General features: G+C 32.0%; 1 protein-coding gene across 1 annotated transcript; it reads left to right on the top strand.

Annotated features, from left to right (window-relative positions):
* Positions 1 to 509: 509 nt before the first annotated feature.
* On the top strand, positions 510 to 16300 carry LOC132747636 (uncharacterized). Its single transcript, XM_060737071.1, has 7 exons — positions 510 to 901; positions 1268 to 1617; positions 2385 to 2634; positions 11795 to 11990; positions 12568 to 13028; positions 14094 to 14302; positions 15579 to 16300. Exons 1-7 carry the CDS (start codon positions 519 to 521, stop codon positions 16250 to 16252), a joined length of 2523 nt encoding a protein of 840 aa, XP_060593054.1. The 5' UTR covers positions 510 to 518; the 3' UTR covers positions 16253 to 16300.
* The last annotated feature ends 728 nt before the right edge of the window (positions 16301 to 17028 follow it).

Below are 17028 nucleotides of genomic sequence, written 5' to 3'. Positions count from 1 at the left end.
TACAACTCCTGTAAATTACCAAAACGTGGTCAAAATATGCATAAATAGCCCTTACTGCGTTAGTAACGCAGTAGAAATATAGTTGTAAATACTGAAAAATCAGTCATTTATCGCACAGAACATGCAAACTATTACTTGAATATTGAATCTTTTTACTTTCCTAAAATTTCAGTACATTTTTCTTAAATTTAATTTTATTGCAATATCTTGACTTATCTGGAGGCATGTAGCTTTAAATTGGTTTTATATAATTCCTACTCATTATATAAAATACTCTTAACATGAAGAAAATAAATACACACATGTACATGTATGCAAATTATTTTGTTTCAAGGTCCTACTAACATGTAATTCAATAGCGTTGTATATCTCTTACAAGACTTCCTGTCTGTTTGATAATATGCTTCAAATAGTTATAAATTTGCCATTTATCTTTAACTTTGCCTTTGGTTAATTTATTGCAAAAGTTCGACATATGCTTTCCCTTTGTAGAGTTTGTTGGTGATATCGGCAGAATAATGCATCATGATGAACTTCTCGGTTCGGAACAAACTTGTAGCGGGGAACGTCGAAGTCGTTCAAATGAAGACCAAGATACCCTAACTGGCTTTACCATCCATGAAGCTGTTTTCGGCCTTTTATCAATATTATTTTTCTACACCGATGTTGTAACTGATATTTTGCTAGCAAATGATTATTTCCATCAAGGAAACAAGTTGGCATTTGGTTCAACGGCTTCTTTCGTTGTTGTTCCTTCAGTTATAACATGTTTCGTGAATTTCCGATGGTATGTTTTAGATCATCAGAAGTCTTGCAAAAATAAATCCGGTGAGGGGACATCCACGTTTCTTTGGGTGACCAGGCTTACTGTGACACTTTTAATGATGGGTCCAGTTATAAGGTATATTTAAGAACTTTTTATGTAAAAGTTTTATTTATTTATCTATTTTTAAAAAGTCAGTATTAGCATAAAGATATTTGATGAAAATGAAAAATAAAGCCCAAGATTCAATATGAATATTTTTATTCTTTCTTACGATATAACAACACAGGGCTTAACTTATTTCAGATAACACAAAGAATTTCTGTGATGAGTATCCAAATGTAAATATATCTGCTGCAGGCAATAAATTACAGTAATATAGCCTTCATAACGAACCTTAAAAATATTTTTTTCCATCCCTGCATGTCCTGATACTAAATTCTATTTCCTAAATTAGTATCATTTGATTAACTACTAATATGAAAATCTAGGTTTTACTTACAGGCAGGTCGAATTTTTATATCACGGATTGAAAAGCCGCAGTAAAGATTCATCAAAAAAGAAAAAAGACATTCACTACAAAATCATGGGAGAGGACAATGAAGATGCATGCTGTTTACGGATGTTTGAATGTTTCCTTGAAGCGGCACCGCAGCTTGTTCTTCAAATATACATCATAACAGCACAAAGACAGGATGAATCATGGCACATAGGTCTTACAATTAAATTAGGGGGAAGACAAGTAGCTGCAATATTTACATCCTGGGTTGGTCTAGCCTGGTCATTGGTTGCGTATAAGAAGGCCAAGAGGTTCTCTCACGAAGACAAGGAAAATCATACATTACAAGGAATGGGTTTCAATTTTTTATGGCGTGCTTTGTGAAATTAGGGGCCTAGAGTTTGCTCTGGTATTTTTTCCGCCCCGCAGTTTCGCTCTTCGGTTTCATTTGTGCAGGTTTCACTGGTGGATGCAATGTCATCGGTTAATTTCAGGAGACACAGTTTACCAGAATCGGTGTGAGGAAAGATTGTTTGACCTTCTGTGTGGCACCGCAGCTTGTTCTTCAAATATACATCATAACAGCACAAAGACAGGATGAATCATGGCACATAGGTCTTACAATTAAATTAACGTTTTTCACATATCACTGACTTATTCTACTTGTGATATCTATTGACGTATCGAGCAGTTTGTTAGATTACGCAATTATAAAATGGATTGTCCCCTCTCATTCTATTGTCCGTAAAGTTATCCATTTGGCATTTGTTGTACTTTAGCATGATTCCTGAGTCCCAAATTGCAAATAAATAATATAATGTAAATTATGTTTAATTACAGGAATACCACGATCGTTAAAGAAATCTAAATATTAATTGTTTATGGAGATTTTACAAACTGCTAATAGTCAAGTTACATTTATTTTATTTTCAAAAGTATTAAATCGGCACGCACATCTAAGAAAACACATTTAAGAAAACAAACTTTATTACATGTAGTGATAAAAAATAAAATTGAATTGCCTTTGTTGCACTTTTTTATAAATATGTTTTGAAGTCTGTAAGTGCAGTTTACTACATTTATTAAAATTAATAATGGTTAATAATGATTCTTATTCTTCAGGGGGACGACAAGTAGCTGCAATATTTACATCCTGGGTGGGTCTAGCCTGGTCATTGGTTGCGTATAAGAAGGCCAAGAGGTTCTCTCACGAAGACAAGGAAAATCATACATTACAAGGAATGGGTTTCAATTTTTTATGGCGTGCTTGTGAAATAGGGCCTAGAGTTATTGCTCTTGGTTTATTTTCTCCGCAGTTTCGCTCTTTCGTGTTCATTGTGGCAGGTGTTCACTGGATTGCAATGTCGATCTGGTTAATTTTTCAGGAGACACAGTTTTACCAGAATCGGTGTGAGGAAAGATTGTTTGACCTTCTGTGTGGAATTGTTTATATGTTTTGCTTTTTAGATGTCCGAGGTGGTGTCACAAGATATAAAATGCTAGTTTACTACATTATTGTCGTATTAGAAAATTTTATAATGATTGGTTTTTGGTCTTACTTCACCGATGCGAAAGGAGAGTGGTTTTATATACCGACGTTTTTTGTAATGCCTCTTGGCTTAGTGTTACAGCTGTTTTTTCAGTTCATGTACTATGGATGTTTTCATCCATTAGGTAGGGGACAGATACCGTTCCGTCATCAAATAGGAGAATACTCGTGTTACCAATATTTATGTCATGATTTAGAAAATGACGAAATAAATACCATTTGAAACCACAATATTAAACATAGGGAAAGACATAATTTATTTGTTATATATTTAATGCACTGATCTATTTACATATCTCTTTTCTTTTTAAAAAACTTTTTCGTGAAATAATTTTTATTTTGAGGCCCCAATTGGGTAACCGCGTTTATTTAGCCTGTATGAAGGGGTCGGAGTCATCCCCCATCATAAGTTACATCCTTGACGTATATATTGCATAATAATCTGTTAATGCCAATAATATCCTTTGATCCATAGACATACAATAAACACATATGTGCATGAACGATATATAAATCAAATGGTCTCTTTCAATTTAAAGAAAAGCTAAATGTATGTCCATTTTATGATACACAGCTTGTTGGGGAGTTGTAAAAAACTTTAACCCATTTTTTAAAGATTCTCCGAATTCAAAATAGATTAAGATTTCATTAATAAAATTGTAATCAATGCTATCAAATGCTTTTTAAAAGTCTGTAAAAAAAGTATTCCAGATTTATTATGGTTTGCAGTGTATTCTATTGCTTCACACAATAATCTGATATTTTCTCCCATACATGTATCTGTTTTTAACAAAACCTGTTTTTTTAAACTTTTATGGGATGATTATTTAAATTTAAAACCCTTATTCATATTTAATTTGCTAATTTGGCATTCTTCTGCCCAATTTGGTATGTGAACATTTAATAAACTTATAAGTCTCCAATTTTCAATAAGATTCAAATCTTTGTTTGATTTAGGTAAAAGAGTTATAAGTCTTTGTAATTCAGAAAAAAATATTGTGTTTACTTTGATTCAGTGACGCTAGCAGATCGTTTTTCATTATATTCCAATTTTTTTTATAGAAGTCGGCATTTATTCTATCTGTTCTGGGGCTTTTGCCATTTTTTCATATTTGTTATTGCATCTTTTATTTCATTTAGCGTTAAAGGACCTTGGCATAATTTCTTTTCTTCTTCAATTAATTTTGAGTTTTTGCAGAAGAAATTTTATTTCTTTTTTTTTCATTAAATAATTTTAAGTATTTAAATTGTTCATTTAGTATGCCGGTTTGTTCAGTTATTTTTACCATTTATATTCAGTGTTTTGATTAATTTACTTTCCGCTTTGTTTTGTTCTAACTGTTTCAAGAGTTTAATATTTTTGTCTCCGTTTTCATCATATTGTAATTTCAATCTGGTAAGGTATCCATTTATTTGCATTTCGTATATCTGTTTAAGCTCATCTTGTTTTGTTTTAAGATTTGTTTGTATCATTTCATCTTTACTTTCAGTAACAAATTTCATAAATTCATTCATCTCACGTTCAAGTTGTTTGATTTTTCAATTTTCTAGTTTTCTTTTATAGTTACATTTCTAATTAAACCTGTTATTAATTCCAAAATTATATGCGGATCTATATTTGAATTGGTAATTTTCAAATCATTTATTGCTTGTTTCACCTTTTCCTTTCATGTATCATTCAATAAAATAGTATTATTCATTTTAAAGAAACCATTTCCTCTTTTTTGTTCTCCCATTTCTTAAAATATGCTGACTAATTAATGATCAAATTTGAACCTCGCTTTTATGTCTGACTTTTAAATACTATTGACAATAAACAAAATATTACAGGTTTTCCTTTGAGTGCCATGTATAAGTCTTATCTGTCGGGTGCACTATTCTCCATATATCATATAAATCAAATGTTTCAACTTATGATTTTAGGCTTTAACAGCATAAGTTTTTAAGTTGTGTATTTAAGTCCCCCCTTTATTATCGATATTGCGATCAAAAGGTAAATTGTAATCTCCTCCAAAGATAAAAGTTTCATTTTGTTTACTTTCCATATAACTTTGAATTTTTTTTTAAAAAGCGAAATGTCGTCTTTATTTGGCCCATATATATTAACAAGCGTAATTTCAGTATGTAAATAGATAAATATCAGAACAAGTACCCTTCCCACCTCAATTTCATAGGTATATGTTATATTTATATCTACATTTTTGTTATTACGCCTGAACTATTCTATGAAAATCCGCTAAAGTCACAAGAGAGGAACTGTCACAGGAAGGATGGAGTTCTTATAACTTGTTTGGAGTTTTTATGATGACTGTCACGGAGTTCCTGGAAAATGTTACGGATTTCTTTGGAAAACTTTTCTATATACTTGAAAAATGGTCATTTTTACCTTTAAATAGGGAATTTGAGTTGCTAAATTAAACGTTGATACTTAAGCTTTTATGATTTTGTAAAAAATTCATAGGTTTGCACGTAACAAGTTCTAAACATATTTAATCTACAGAAAAACTTCTACCCATCCAGAAAGCATTTTTATCTTACTAATCTAATGTATTTATGTAATGAGTTTATTTTATGCTTTTCAGTGGATTACTGATTTATTTTTGCTGACAATTCTGACAATGTCAGGCTGTTTAAAGAAAAAGCAAAGCTGAAATTGATAAATAACTTAAATGTCAAAAGTAATAAAAAGAAGAAAACTTACTTCTATTCATTCAAATTCCAATGACCAAATTTCGTCTCTAAATTTTTGTTTCATTTTAACAGTCTAAAAAATACATTCCTTCCACATGCAAAACTGCTCTTGATGACATTTGGGCATATTAAAGTATCCTACGAGCAATAACTGCCGTATGCTTTATGAAAAATTGAAAAGCAATGACAGCCATCACTCGAAGAACAAGTTAACAACCCAGCGTTCCTGAGCCAGCTTCCAAATTTTCCATTTTCCTAGCTGCTTTTTTGAATGTTTTCACATCTGTCAACACTTATTTTTTGTCTGTTGCAATCCTCAAAAAAAGTTTTCTTTCTTTTAAAAAGGTGTATGACTAACAAATCCAAATGATATCCCTCTGAATCAAACACAATTATTTTCCTCCTGTGAATTACACAAATATAAAAAAAATGGCTGCCGTGAACTTTAAAAAACAGTAGTTCTCAATCGTGGCTACGCCACTCGTAAGAATACTGTTTTTAAAGCCCACTCGATGAAATAAAATTTCATCTTACACCAAACAAACAAATATCCTCTATATATTTTATTTATGATTCTGTGTTTCGTTCGGCCAATTAGGTTGGTTCTAGCCTAGAATCTAGGTGTGTGTGGATGCACTCAGGGCCGTTTTCCCTTATATTTGGCACAGATTACAATCTGCCGCTAGTAAATGTTTTATTCTAATATACACACATTTGTGCGTCGTGATTTTAATTGATAAAAGGTTCGCATAATGAACGGACAGGTGTACATAAAAGATGAATACATGTAATTGATATTTGTATACAAATGAAAAATAAACAACAATTGATGTTATTATAATTCTATAATTCTTTTGTTGCATTTTTATCTAAAAGATTGAATAAACAATAATTGATGTTATTGTAATTCTTTAGATGCATTTTCTATCTGAAAATTATAAATAAACAAATACAAGAAATATTACATACTAGAACAGTTTATATATTACATGAAGGGAGTAACATAAATCCTGGGACAGAAAGATACACATTACTAGTCCCAGCATAAAGTACACAATGGTATAAGCTTTAATTAACAATCGACAACATGCGGTTTACATAGTACATGACAGGTTATCGTTTGGCATGTTCACAATAATCTTAGACCGCTCAGAATCTCATTTTATGTGAATTTTCCAAACACATCGTCGTCGCTCTGGTGGTAATGAACTCATCGGCAATTAAACGTAAGTTGAGCGAATCTGTCCTGTACTTATAAATATGTATCACCATAAGATTGTTTAAGACATTGTCGATCTCAGATAGGTCTTTATTTTTCTGAGCGCCGAGAATGTCCTTTCACTGGTAGCATTAGTAGCCTGTGTAACGTTGTAAAGTGACCCCTATAGAATAATGACCCCCGGTCATTATGTAACCCCCTTCTATAAAAAAAGTGACCCCTTTATATATAAAACAATGATCCCCTATTTTATCTATAAAATATTGACGCCCACCTAACAATCTGTGAAGTCAAAGACATATAACAATTGCGTATATGTGTTGTTGTTGTTAATTGTTGTGCCTTAAAAAAATGAAATTTAAAGAAGTAAATGCTTAATGCAAATTCTCCAATCTGAAATCGTGCTAATTTTCAGTGAGAGCACAGAGTTTCGGTAAAGAATGAGAGTTCAAAGCCCAGACCAAAGCAATCCTTTTTTCCCCTTTTTCTGCTTTTTTATACATATCGTGCATGTTAAGCAAACATTTATCACTTGAATTTTCCACTAGCTGCAGTCTTCCTCTATTATATTTGCTTAGTGTCTAATACATAAATGTTCTTTAATCATATATCTAGTTGTTGTGCTTCGTTACATTTCAATTTAATGAATGTAACGTTTCATTAACATACTAGAGCTACTTGAAAACGTGAAGTTTTACTGATTTGTATTCAGCATATTTTATGGAGATAATTTAAATGACTGATCATTAGCAAATAAAGATCTGCATTATGTGTAGATACAAATCAACTACAAATGTGCAAAAATGGTTGGTTTGACGTTTTGTTATTTAAGAAATATTCTAACACTACCCGCATTTCCCTTTTTGAACATAGAAGGACCGAATGTGTGTGTGTTATTTAAGAAATAATATATCCTAAACTGTGATTTTAAATATCGCTCAATAAAATCACTGTTTGGAGTTCGGATGTGAGGAAACTTTATCACGAGCGGAGGGACTAGCCCGAGTGATATATTGATGCGCATCTGGACGACAAACAGTGATGTTATCAAGCGAATAACACACACTTTCGGTTTTTCTATGTTCAACAGGGAAAAATGCGGGTTGTATTAGAAAATGGAATAGAATCACTTTTGACGATTTATATTTAGACATATTCATGACGTAACCATTAGACATGTGACGTAAAAATGCCATGCGCTGAATATAAGTACGGAAACAAATTAGTCTCAATTTAGCTAAATATCAGGTACGGCAACATATAAATTTCTTGATATCGTGTTAGAATCGAACTAATGTATCCAAACCAGTGATTTCATCTCTTAATAAAAACACGACTGTTTGTCGTTCGGTTTTGCATCGATCATTTTATCATCGGGCTACGTCCTCATGATAAAATTTCTCGCATCCACACTCCAAACAGTGATTTAATTAATCGATAAAATCACTGTTTGTCATATATATTTCTAAAACATTTCGTCAACAATGATTTTATCGCTAAATAAAATCACGGATGCGAGGGGTTATATCACGAGGGCGTAGCACGAGGGATATAATGATGCGCATCTGAACAACACCTGCTTAAGTCGTTCGTAGTTTTCCATCGAAAAACTTCTCTGAACTTAAAAGAATCGCGAACTTTTAAAACCATTTAACGTCCGTCATAAATAATTACATTTCGCCTTACAAGACAGTCATGTTACTTTTGAAAAATTGTAATGGCTCTCGAATGCTGTTTTCACAATTAATGCCCTAAGGAGACAAACTATGAAAGAAAAATCAATTATGATATAAATATATATATCTCTGTATCAGTATCAAGAAAGCACTCAATTTTTTTTTTATTTTTGCACAACATAATTGCATATGACCTTGTAAATAAATGTTATAAAAAATTTATATATTTGAAGTAAGAAATTGATCCCTAAATTAATATGAATTAATTAATAAAGAAGTGCTGTGAAAATTATTTTTTAAGGAAAATTCTAGGTTCAAGGGGAGATAAATCTGAAACTATTGGTGCTAGAGTTATTAACCCTGTCATTATGAAGATGTGGTTAATGATAAGGAACATATATTTTAATTATGAAGTTGGTCTCTTAATCAATAAAGAAGTAACAGTAGAAAACGATTTTTTCAAGGAAAATTCTAAGTTAAAGGGGAGATAAATCTGAAAATATTGCTTCAGCAGTTATGAACCTTGTCGTATAAATTGTTGTTGATGATAACTGGGACATAAGTTATCTTATGTCCCAGATGATAAGGAATATGAATTTGAAGTTCGAAGTAGATCCCTTAAAACTAAAGAAGTTATAGTAAAAAATAACATTTTTCAAGTAACAAAAAAGTTCATAGGGACATTATTCTGAAAATATTGGTTCTAGAGTTAACGACCGTGTCACATAAGATGTGGTTAACGATAAGGAACATATATTTGAAGTATGAAGTTGGTCTCTTAATCAATAAAGAAGTAAAAGTAAAAAATATTAATTTTTAAGGAAAATTCTAAGTTCAAGGGGAGATAAATCTGAAAATATTGGTGCTTGAGTTATGAACCTTGTCACATAAGATGTGGTTAATGATAATAAACATATATTTGAATTATGAAGTTGATACCTTTAGAAATGAAAAAAGTGATAGTGAAAAATAGTTTACTGCACCAAAACTTTTAATCTTAAATCTGGACGCGGACGCCGACGTCGGGGCGAGTAGAACAGCTCTACATATACTTCGTATAGTCGAGCTTATAAGAACAAACAAGGACTGCATTCGAATGACATATACCTAGCCGTTGTCATTTGTAGAAAATGCAGACTGAGGCTAAGCTTCGATTATAGTAGTTATCCGCGAGAGTTTGTAGCTATGAAACAATTCCGTCCAGTAGAAGTGAAAAGATTCGGTCGAATCGTTGCACAGTCGCACGGACACACGCACGGACAAGTGACATTTAGACTCCCGTGTCATGATATTATGACCGGGGTTCATTATTTTATATAAAATATTGACCGGGGGCACTATTTTATGGGGGTCAGTTTACAATGTTACACCGGCATTACTAAAAATATCTTTAACCGAGAAAATTCAATTGCTCGTTCTTAGTAATATATCTAAATATGATTTTGAAAGAACCTGATGTCTGTGAGTTGTGATACATGTAATCCAAGACGAAACTGGGGCTTTTTGTGTGTTTAATTTGGTAGCCAAATTTGACAGAAAAATTGAATAGAGCTCTATATGTAAAAGATTTTTTTAGATGCAATGCCGTTTGGATGTAATTTAATAGGGCCTAGACTAAATCTATTAGATCTAGTCCCAGAGCTTTGAGATCTGGTTGATATCATGATTTAAGCATGGCTTTCTTATTAGCGAGCTCGACGAGCTGGCCCGAAGGGCCTGCTCGCAAAGCGAGCTTAACGGTAACGCGAGTACCTGCTAAGTGATGGTTTTGAAAACTTTCGTCCAAAGTAACGAATTTGACACATCGCAACCTTTCGAATTTAAAGATAACGATAAAAACTGAGGAATTCTGACTGAAAACGGATGTGTAGACTGGTCACCCGCGCACGTCTATGGGAACCATAATTAAACAGGAAACCAGAATAACGGAAGCTGTGAAATATCGAAGAAAATTGAAGGCGCCATTTTGTTTGAAAAATCTGATAAATTAAAACAATTTTTTGTCGAATTTTGTTGTGAAAACTATCGAGAATGAAAGAAAATGGTCTAACTAAGAAAATGAATCCGAACACCAATATCTTTTATTCAGTCGTTAACGCTGTACAGACGTTTAAAGTATTGTTTACGTGACGTCACAATGTAGCGCCAAACAGCACCTTATGCATTACCTCCACTTTGAAGAGTACTCAAATAGACTAGAACTACTGTCAACCGCATTGAAACTGAGGGGCGTGGGTTCAAGCCCCAGAAGAGGCAACTTTTTTTTTCTTTCTTTTTTTTCTTTGAACATTATTTGTGTCTCTCAGATCACTCTTGATAAGAAAAAAGTGTTTCATTTTAATTATAAAATTATTATTGGTATCTTTTGGCTAAATTGTGCCAAATTTATTATCAAATATGGTACCTGATATTTTCAAAGTCTAATAAAATAAAAACTAGACGGTAAAAGTATTTTATATTTGACAAGCGCATCCAATATACTTTTAAGAAAATTTATGCAAACTTTGAAAACAGCCTCTGATTTGAGAAAATTTTAGGGATATTTTGAATTAGGCCCTCCAAGTAGAAAAATGATCAAACAACTACTTAAAATGGGTGGGGTATGGTAACATTTATATACATATTTACATATTTTAAACATTTTGAGTAGAAAAAATAATTTTGCTGGGTCATTTGTTAGCTGAATGCTATTATTTGTTTCTAAAATATTTTCTATAGGAAAACATTATTACATAATTATTATATAATAGAATAATAAGAGTTTCTCATTTCTGAAAAAGAGCCCTTCTATTAGCCAAGTTTTACTTTAGAAAAATCTTCATGACTCGTAAAACATACGGTAAACTTTGTTTAAATTTTGCATTCTTGTGTATTTAAAGGTATATAACTGACCTATGTTGTCAATTTTATAGTTCCTTATAGTGCTCATTAGGGGTCTCATACCTTAATGTCGCAAACATTTTAAGTTTTACGTTTATTTCACTTTTAATAATCTTTATTTCGCTTGAAAAATTATAGAGTGAAATAAAATAAACAAAGTTTTATCAACGTTTTCAAAACTCGTTATTCATTTAACGACAGGGGCGGATCCATATCTAACAAAGTACGCGTCACACGCACACTCGTCACTGCATTTGAAATAAAAATGAGCGATTATTTCATACTATTTCACGTTAAAAGTACATCGAGCTCGCTTTGAGGCTTTGCCTTTTTCATATTAAAATAAAAAGCGCGATTTTTTTCTTTTAATCCTCTATCTTTAAAATAAGTTTTTTTTTAAAGTTGATTTTACGCGATAGGCAGGCCTATATATAATAGTCAATTACCCGTGCCCGCACCCGCTCACGGTTCAGAACGCTTTCGGAACATCTCGCCTATTATCAATAACGTTTGACAGGGCCAAAAAGTTGCGGAGTGCACATATTGTCAAAATGGTGTCAAAGAAGAAACTTCCGCACTCAAGACGGTGCAAATATTCGGAACAAGTTGCTGCTTATTGCTATTGTCCGTCTGACGAAAGTGATTCCGTTTTAAAAGCGTGTGATAAAACATGTTGTGAAGCTGCAGACTTTCCTGACCTCGTTCAAGTCCAGGTTTGTTGTCTGATGTTTTTGAAATAGGTCGTACTCAAAACAAGTCGTACCAAATAAATTGATAAATAAATAAACAGGCAGCTTTCCTTGAATTCAGAGAACACAAAATAGAAGTTTAACAGGCTGATAAAATGCCCGATTGGGCTTATGTCATAAAAAAATCATATTTCTAGAAATGATCGAACTCTAAGATCAAAATTTTTAATAACATTATGCTTATCATAGACTTGCATTATAATTTTTATTCAACTTGTTAATAAATAAAGTACTTATCAATAACATATTTTAATACCCTTACTATAATTGAATTTATAAATTAATATAACATTTAACAGAAGAATAGATGGATCAATAAGTGTCAGGTTCTTTATTTTACATTAACAATCAATTCAGAATTGTGTAATATATAATGCATTTAAGTGTATTATAATTTATAGGATATCATTTTGCTTTCGATGACATCTGGGATGTACTATAACGTATCGTATGTTCCAGATGACATCTATGTAAAAAGTTTTATTTACATAAGAAATTAAGGAACAAAATATTAATGATTTCAAAAATTATTATTTTATAGAGTAGAAGTTCCTCACAATGTTCGGATATAGACAGATTCATACATCCAGATCAACCTCTCCCTGATTTTGAACACACAGATAGAAGAAGACGTCAAATTCCTCCGCATGATGGTCACTCTGAGACAGAGGTCTTACATACAGGTCCAGATTTCACATGTCTGGACGTTCTGATCGGCTTGTCATCAATTGCATTCTTCTACTTTGATGTCGTCACAGACATTTTACTAGCAAGAGATTATTTTCATCAAGACAACATGTTGGAGTTTGCTTTAACAACAGCTTTCATTGTTGGGCCGTCTTTTATTACGTGTGTTTTGAACTTTCGTTGGTACCTGTTGGATTACCAGAGTCAGCAGATATTGATTAAAAATCGTGGAAAAGAACATGTTAAACATACATCTATGTGTCTGTGGCTAGTAAGATTTACTTTGACGCTATTGATGATGGGACCAGTTATAAGGTATGTTACTGTCTAATGTCTGATTATTTTGATTGGAATTATCCTTGCTTTTGGAGCTGTCATCAATAGAAATAATGTCAGTGTATTGTTGATATTCTTCTGTTGATAAAAGATCATTACAGTTTGAAAAGTCACTGATTTAGACAAATTATTAAAATGTCTAGGAAAGATAAAAGTTCACCTAAAACATACATAGAAACAGGTGCAAAACATACATAGAAACAGGTGCCAAGTCAAAAGGACATCTCTTAAACTACACTGTAATGTGATGAATATAGTCTATAGTGGTAATCAGAAAAGGCGGTTAGAAAAGCATTTAAAGAACATATTTTATTAACATTACACATCATAATTGTATTTACATATTTTACTGACTTTATGAAAAACAGGTATGAAAGTGAAATATAGAAAAGTTATACTTGATTAATAAATCATCAATATTTGTCATCTGATATGGATATCATTACGGCTGGGACTGAATCAAGAACTTGTTACTTTGAAGGCCCATTATCATTTAATTATGCCTCAGAAATGCTATCATTTTTATTTCTCAAAAACTGTTTGAATTCATTGTTACAGTTCCCTACATTTTGTAAAACATTTACTATTTACATGAACTATCTTTTGCATCTTTATTTCTGTTAGCAATTTGTATAATTCTAACTAAAAAGTATTTTGTATGGAAATCAAAATACTACTTTGTTGACATTTTGCTTCCTGAATAACACATGACTTCATGCCATGTTCATCGCTACTTTTTTCAGTCGTAAAACATCTAACATGTTTTTAATCCATTATTTAAACATTATTTAACACATGTTTGATATTTCAGAAAGTCTAAGGAATTGAAAAGAATATGGGTTACACAGTCACTATGTGCCTTTATTTTGTAAATAGCTCAAATGGAAAATGATACCATCACACCTGTATTGTATACAGTACTAGTACTACTACTGTCTATAAGTTTTGATATTTTCTTGCTTCTGAATGTGTTTTGCCTTCTCACATTGTATTTATATAATGCCTGTCAATTCTATTTCTGTATTTCTTTTATTAACAAAACAGACAGATCGAGTACATATACAATGGTTTAAAAAGCAGCAGTAAAAATTTACCACCAAAGGAAAAGAAGCGTCATTACATTGTGATGAGGATGGAAGATGTGGATGCTTGTTGTATACGAATGTTTGAGTGTTTCCTGGAAGCCGCACCACAGCTTGTTCTACAGATATATATCTTAATGCTACATCGACAGCAAGAATCATGGCTTCTAGGTAACACCAAATAGTTGATAAGTTGTCTGAAATTGACATGAACAGTGTATATTATTAGTTATACATGTATAAAGATTTTTGGCAGGTTCTATGACCCATATAAATGGTTGTTTGGAAATATAAACCAGGTCACTAGACAATGGTTATATTGCAAAAAGCCGTCTATATACAGTCTTATAACATGTCAGGAATATTTATAACAAATCTATAATACAGCACATTTCCTTTCTTACAGAAAAAGTAAGATTTCTTCATAAATTGACAGCAGCTGTGTATAAAAAACCATCTAAATGTCACAATTATCAAATGAAAAGCGATGTTACAAACATGCAGTATTATAATATTATTTATAAAGATGACTGACTGATTTTATGATTCATATAAATGGTTATATGCTTCGTAATTCGTAATACAGCATAATTACTTTATTTGGGGGAAAATTTCAGGGAAAATAACTTCATATGTGTTTGTAGACAGTTGCTCTGTATATGAACATAATGATTATCAAATGAAAATGGATGTTTTACAAAATGGGCAGTATTATAATAACGTATAAGAACAGTATTGAGAAAATGATTAGTTGTAAATATGAATTAAATACATCATCAAGGTTACTAAATATTTAGTGTTATTTTCACTATAACTTGCCAGAGTGGTAATTTAATTTCTGTGGTTATTATGATATTCGATAGATAATCTCATGTAGTACCTTGTAAGGTACTACCTAGCAGTTATCATAATGCCTGAATAGGTATCTGTTTACTTTCATATCTGACCATTTTGCAATCGCCAAGAATTAGATTAAGATTTTATTTTATTCTAAAATCTTTAATGAAGCTGGACAACCTGCTGAAGTTGTTATTAGTAAGTTCAATGTTGCAGTACTTGTGATGCTTTAGATATGTCCCCCAGATTATGTTGTAAATTGAGAATTATGCTTTATTTTTTAGTGCTTTATTGTATTGTATTGCACAGTTAGATCAGATTGATAATAATGTAATCACACAAAGACCATTGATGATCTGAATAATCACTGTTTGCTAATCTTTAGATAGTCATACCTATTTGAAGTTTTCATGTACAATGATAAATTCAGTAAATTGTTTTGTCCAGATTGAAAGATGGTAATTTAAACATACTGAATGCAAATTGCACCATTTTGAGTCTGTGTGATAAAAGAAAACTTATTAACTATCCCAGTTAAAATTTTCTGTTTCATAAATGGTAAAAAATGACTTGACAGCATGCATATATTACATTGTGCTCTATTTTTCAGAGGGAATACGGGCTGCAGCAATATTATCATCGTGGGCAAGTCTATCCTGGTCCATGGTCGCTTATCAGAAGGCCCTGAGGTTCTCTCACGAGGACAAAGAAAATATTACCATACCAGGGATGGTTTTCTCGTTTTTATGGCGTGCCTTTGAAATAGGACCTAGAGTTATTGCTCTTGGTTTGTTTGCCGCACTGTTTGACTATATTGTGTTCTTCGTGGTAGGTGTGCACTGGATAGCAATGGCGGGATGGCTATTCTGCCAAAAGACGCAGTTTTACCAGAATCGGTGCGAAGAGAGATTCTTTAATATCGTATGTGGATATGTTCTAGTCTTTTGCTTTCTGAATGTTCGAGACGGTGCAACAAGATACAGAATGTTAGTATATTATTTCATAGTATACGCAGAAAATTGGGCAATGATGGGGTTTTGGTTTTACTTTACTGATGACAAGAGTCAGTGGTTTTATATACCAACGTTTTTTGTAGTGTCTCTAGGGGTACTGTTACAACTGTTTTTTCAGTTAACATACTACATATGTTTTCATCCATTAGGTAGGGGACAGATACCGTGTTGTCTGAAGTCAGAAGAATACTCATGCTACCAGTCTCTATGTCATGAACTAGATACTGATGAAACAAATTACATTGAAAATCCTCATACTACAAAAGTTTAAATACACACAAAGCTAATAATATATGTAGCTAAATTTACTCATTTTTTTCATATTTTTTTAAAACTTTTTTCCTAATGACAATTTTCTTAAGGAATTATTATACATTTTTGAAAGTTTTAAATCAAAGCCTTGAAATAGAGATACAATGTACTTTGTATTGAAGTATATTTGGGTTTTCCCAGCTAATCCAGGGGTATATAAAAACTTTCAGAGTTACAACTTTGACAATTACGTCAATTAGCAACCCAGTGGTTGACTAAACTACTGTGAAAGGAAGTGCACTTTGAAGCTGTAGGAGTAAAAGTTTGTACTGCAGGATTAGCTTGGAAAAAAACACAAGTCGCTGTGTTCGGGATAGCATCTATTTAGTTATTCATGGCTTTGAAGTCCCCTCTAGTATCAAGTGCGGTAAAAAAAAGAATAATCAGGAACTTTGAAAAGCTAATTGTTGTTTAAATGTAAAATCATAATGCATGTATATTATAGTTTTATAGATAGTTTTAAAAAAGTTTTAAGTGTTTATTTTAGTATTTTAATCAAAGCATTTTTAGCTCGACTATTCGAAGAATATGAGAGCTATTGTAGTCGCGTCGGCGTCAGCGTCCGCGTCAGCGTCTGCGTTGGTTAAAGTTTTTTGTAAAGTCGAATATCTCAATTATTACTTGAGATATTCAATTGAAACTTACAATACTTATTTATAATAACAAGGCACATCAGATTGACAAGTTGGATAACTCTGCCTACAATATTGACAGAATTATGCCCCTTTTTAACTT

Source organism: Ruditapes philippinarum, unplaced genomic scaffold (genome assembly GCF_026571515.1).
Source record: "Ruditapes philippinarum isolate M1 unplaced genomic scaffold, ASM2657151v2 ctg3873_1_1_1_1, whole genome shotgun sequence".
NCBI classification, from domain to species: Eukaryota; Metazoa; Mollusca; class Bivalvia; order Venerida; family Veneridae; genus Ruditapes; species Ruditapes philippinarum.
Note: the sequence above shows the minus strand (reverse complement) of the source record. Positions and strands in the feature narration are given on the sequence as shown.

Bases quoted from the DNA above. Each gene is read 5' to 3' on its own strand.
- LOC132747636 (XM_060737071.1), top strand. From the start codon at position 519: ATGCATCATGATGAACTTCTCGGTTCGGAACAAACTTGTAGCGGGGAA. The intron at 1,618-2,384 runs GTTTCAATTTTT...CTTATTCTTCAG, and splicing joins TCATACATTACAAGGAATGG to GGGGACGACAAGTAGCTGCA. The intron at 14,303-15,578 runs GTAACACCAAAT...TCTATTTTTCAG, and splicing joins GCAAGAATCATGGCTTCTAG to AGGGAATACGGGCTGCAGCA.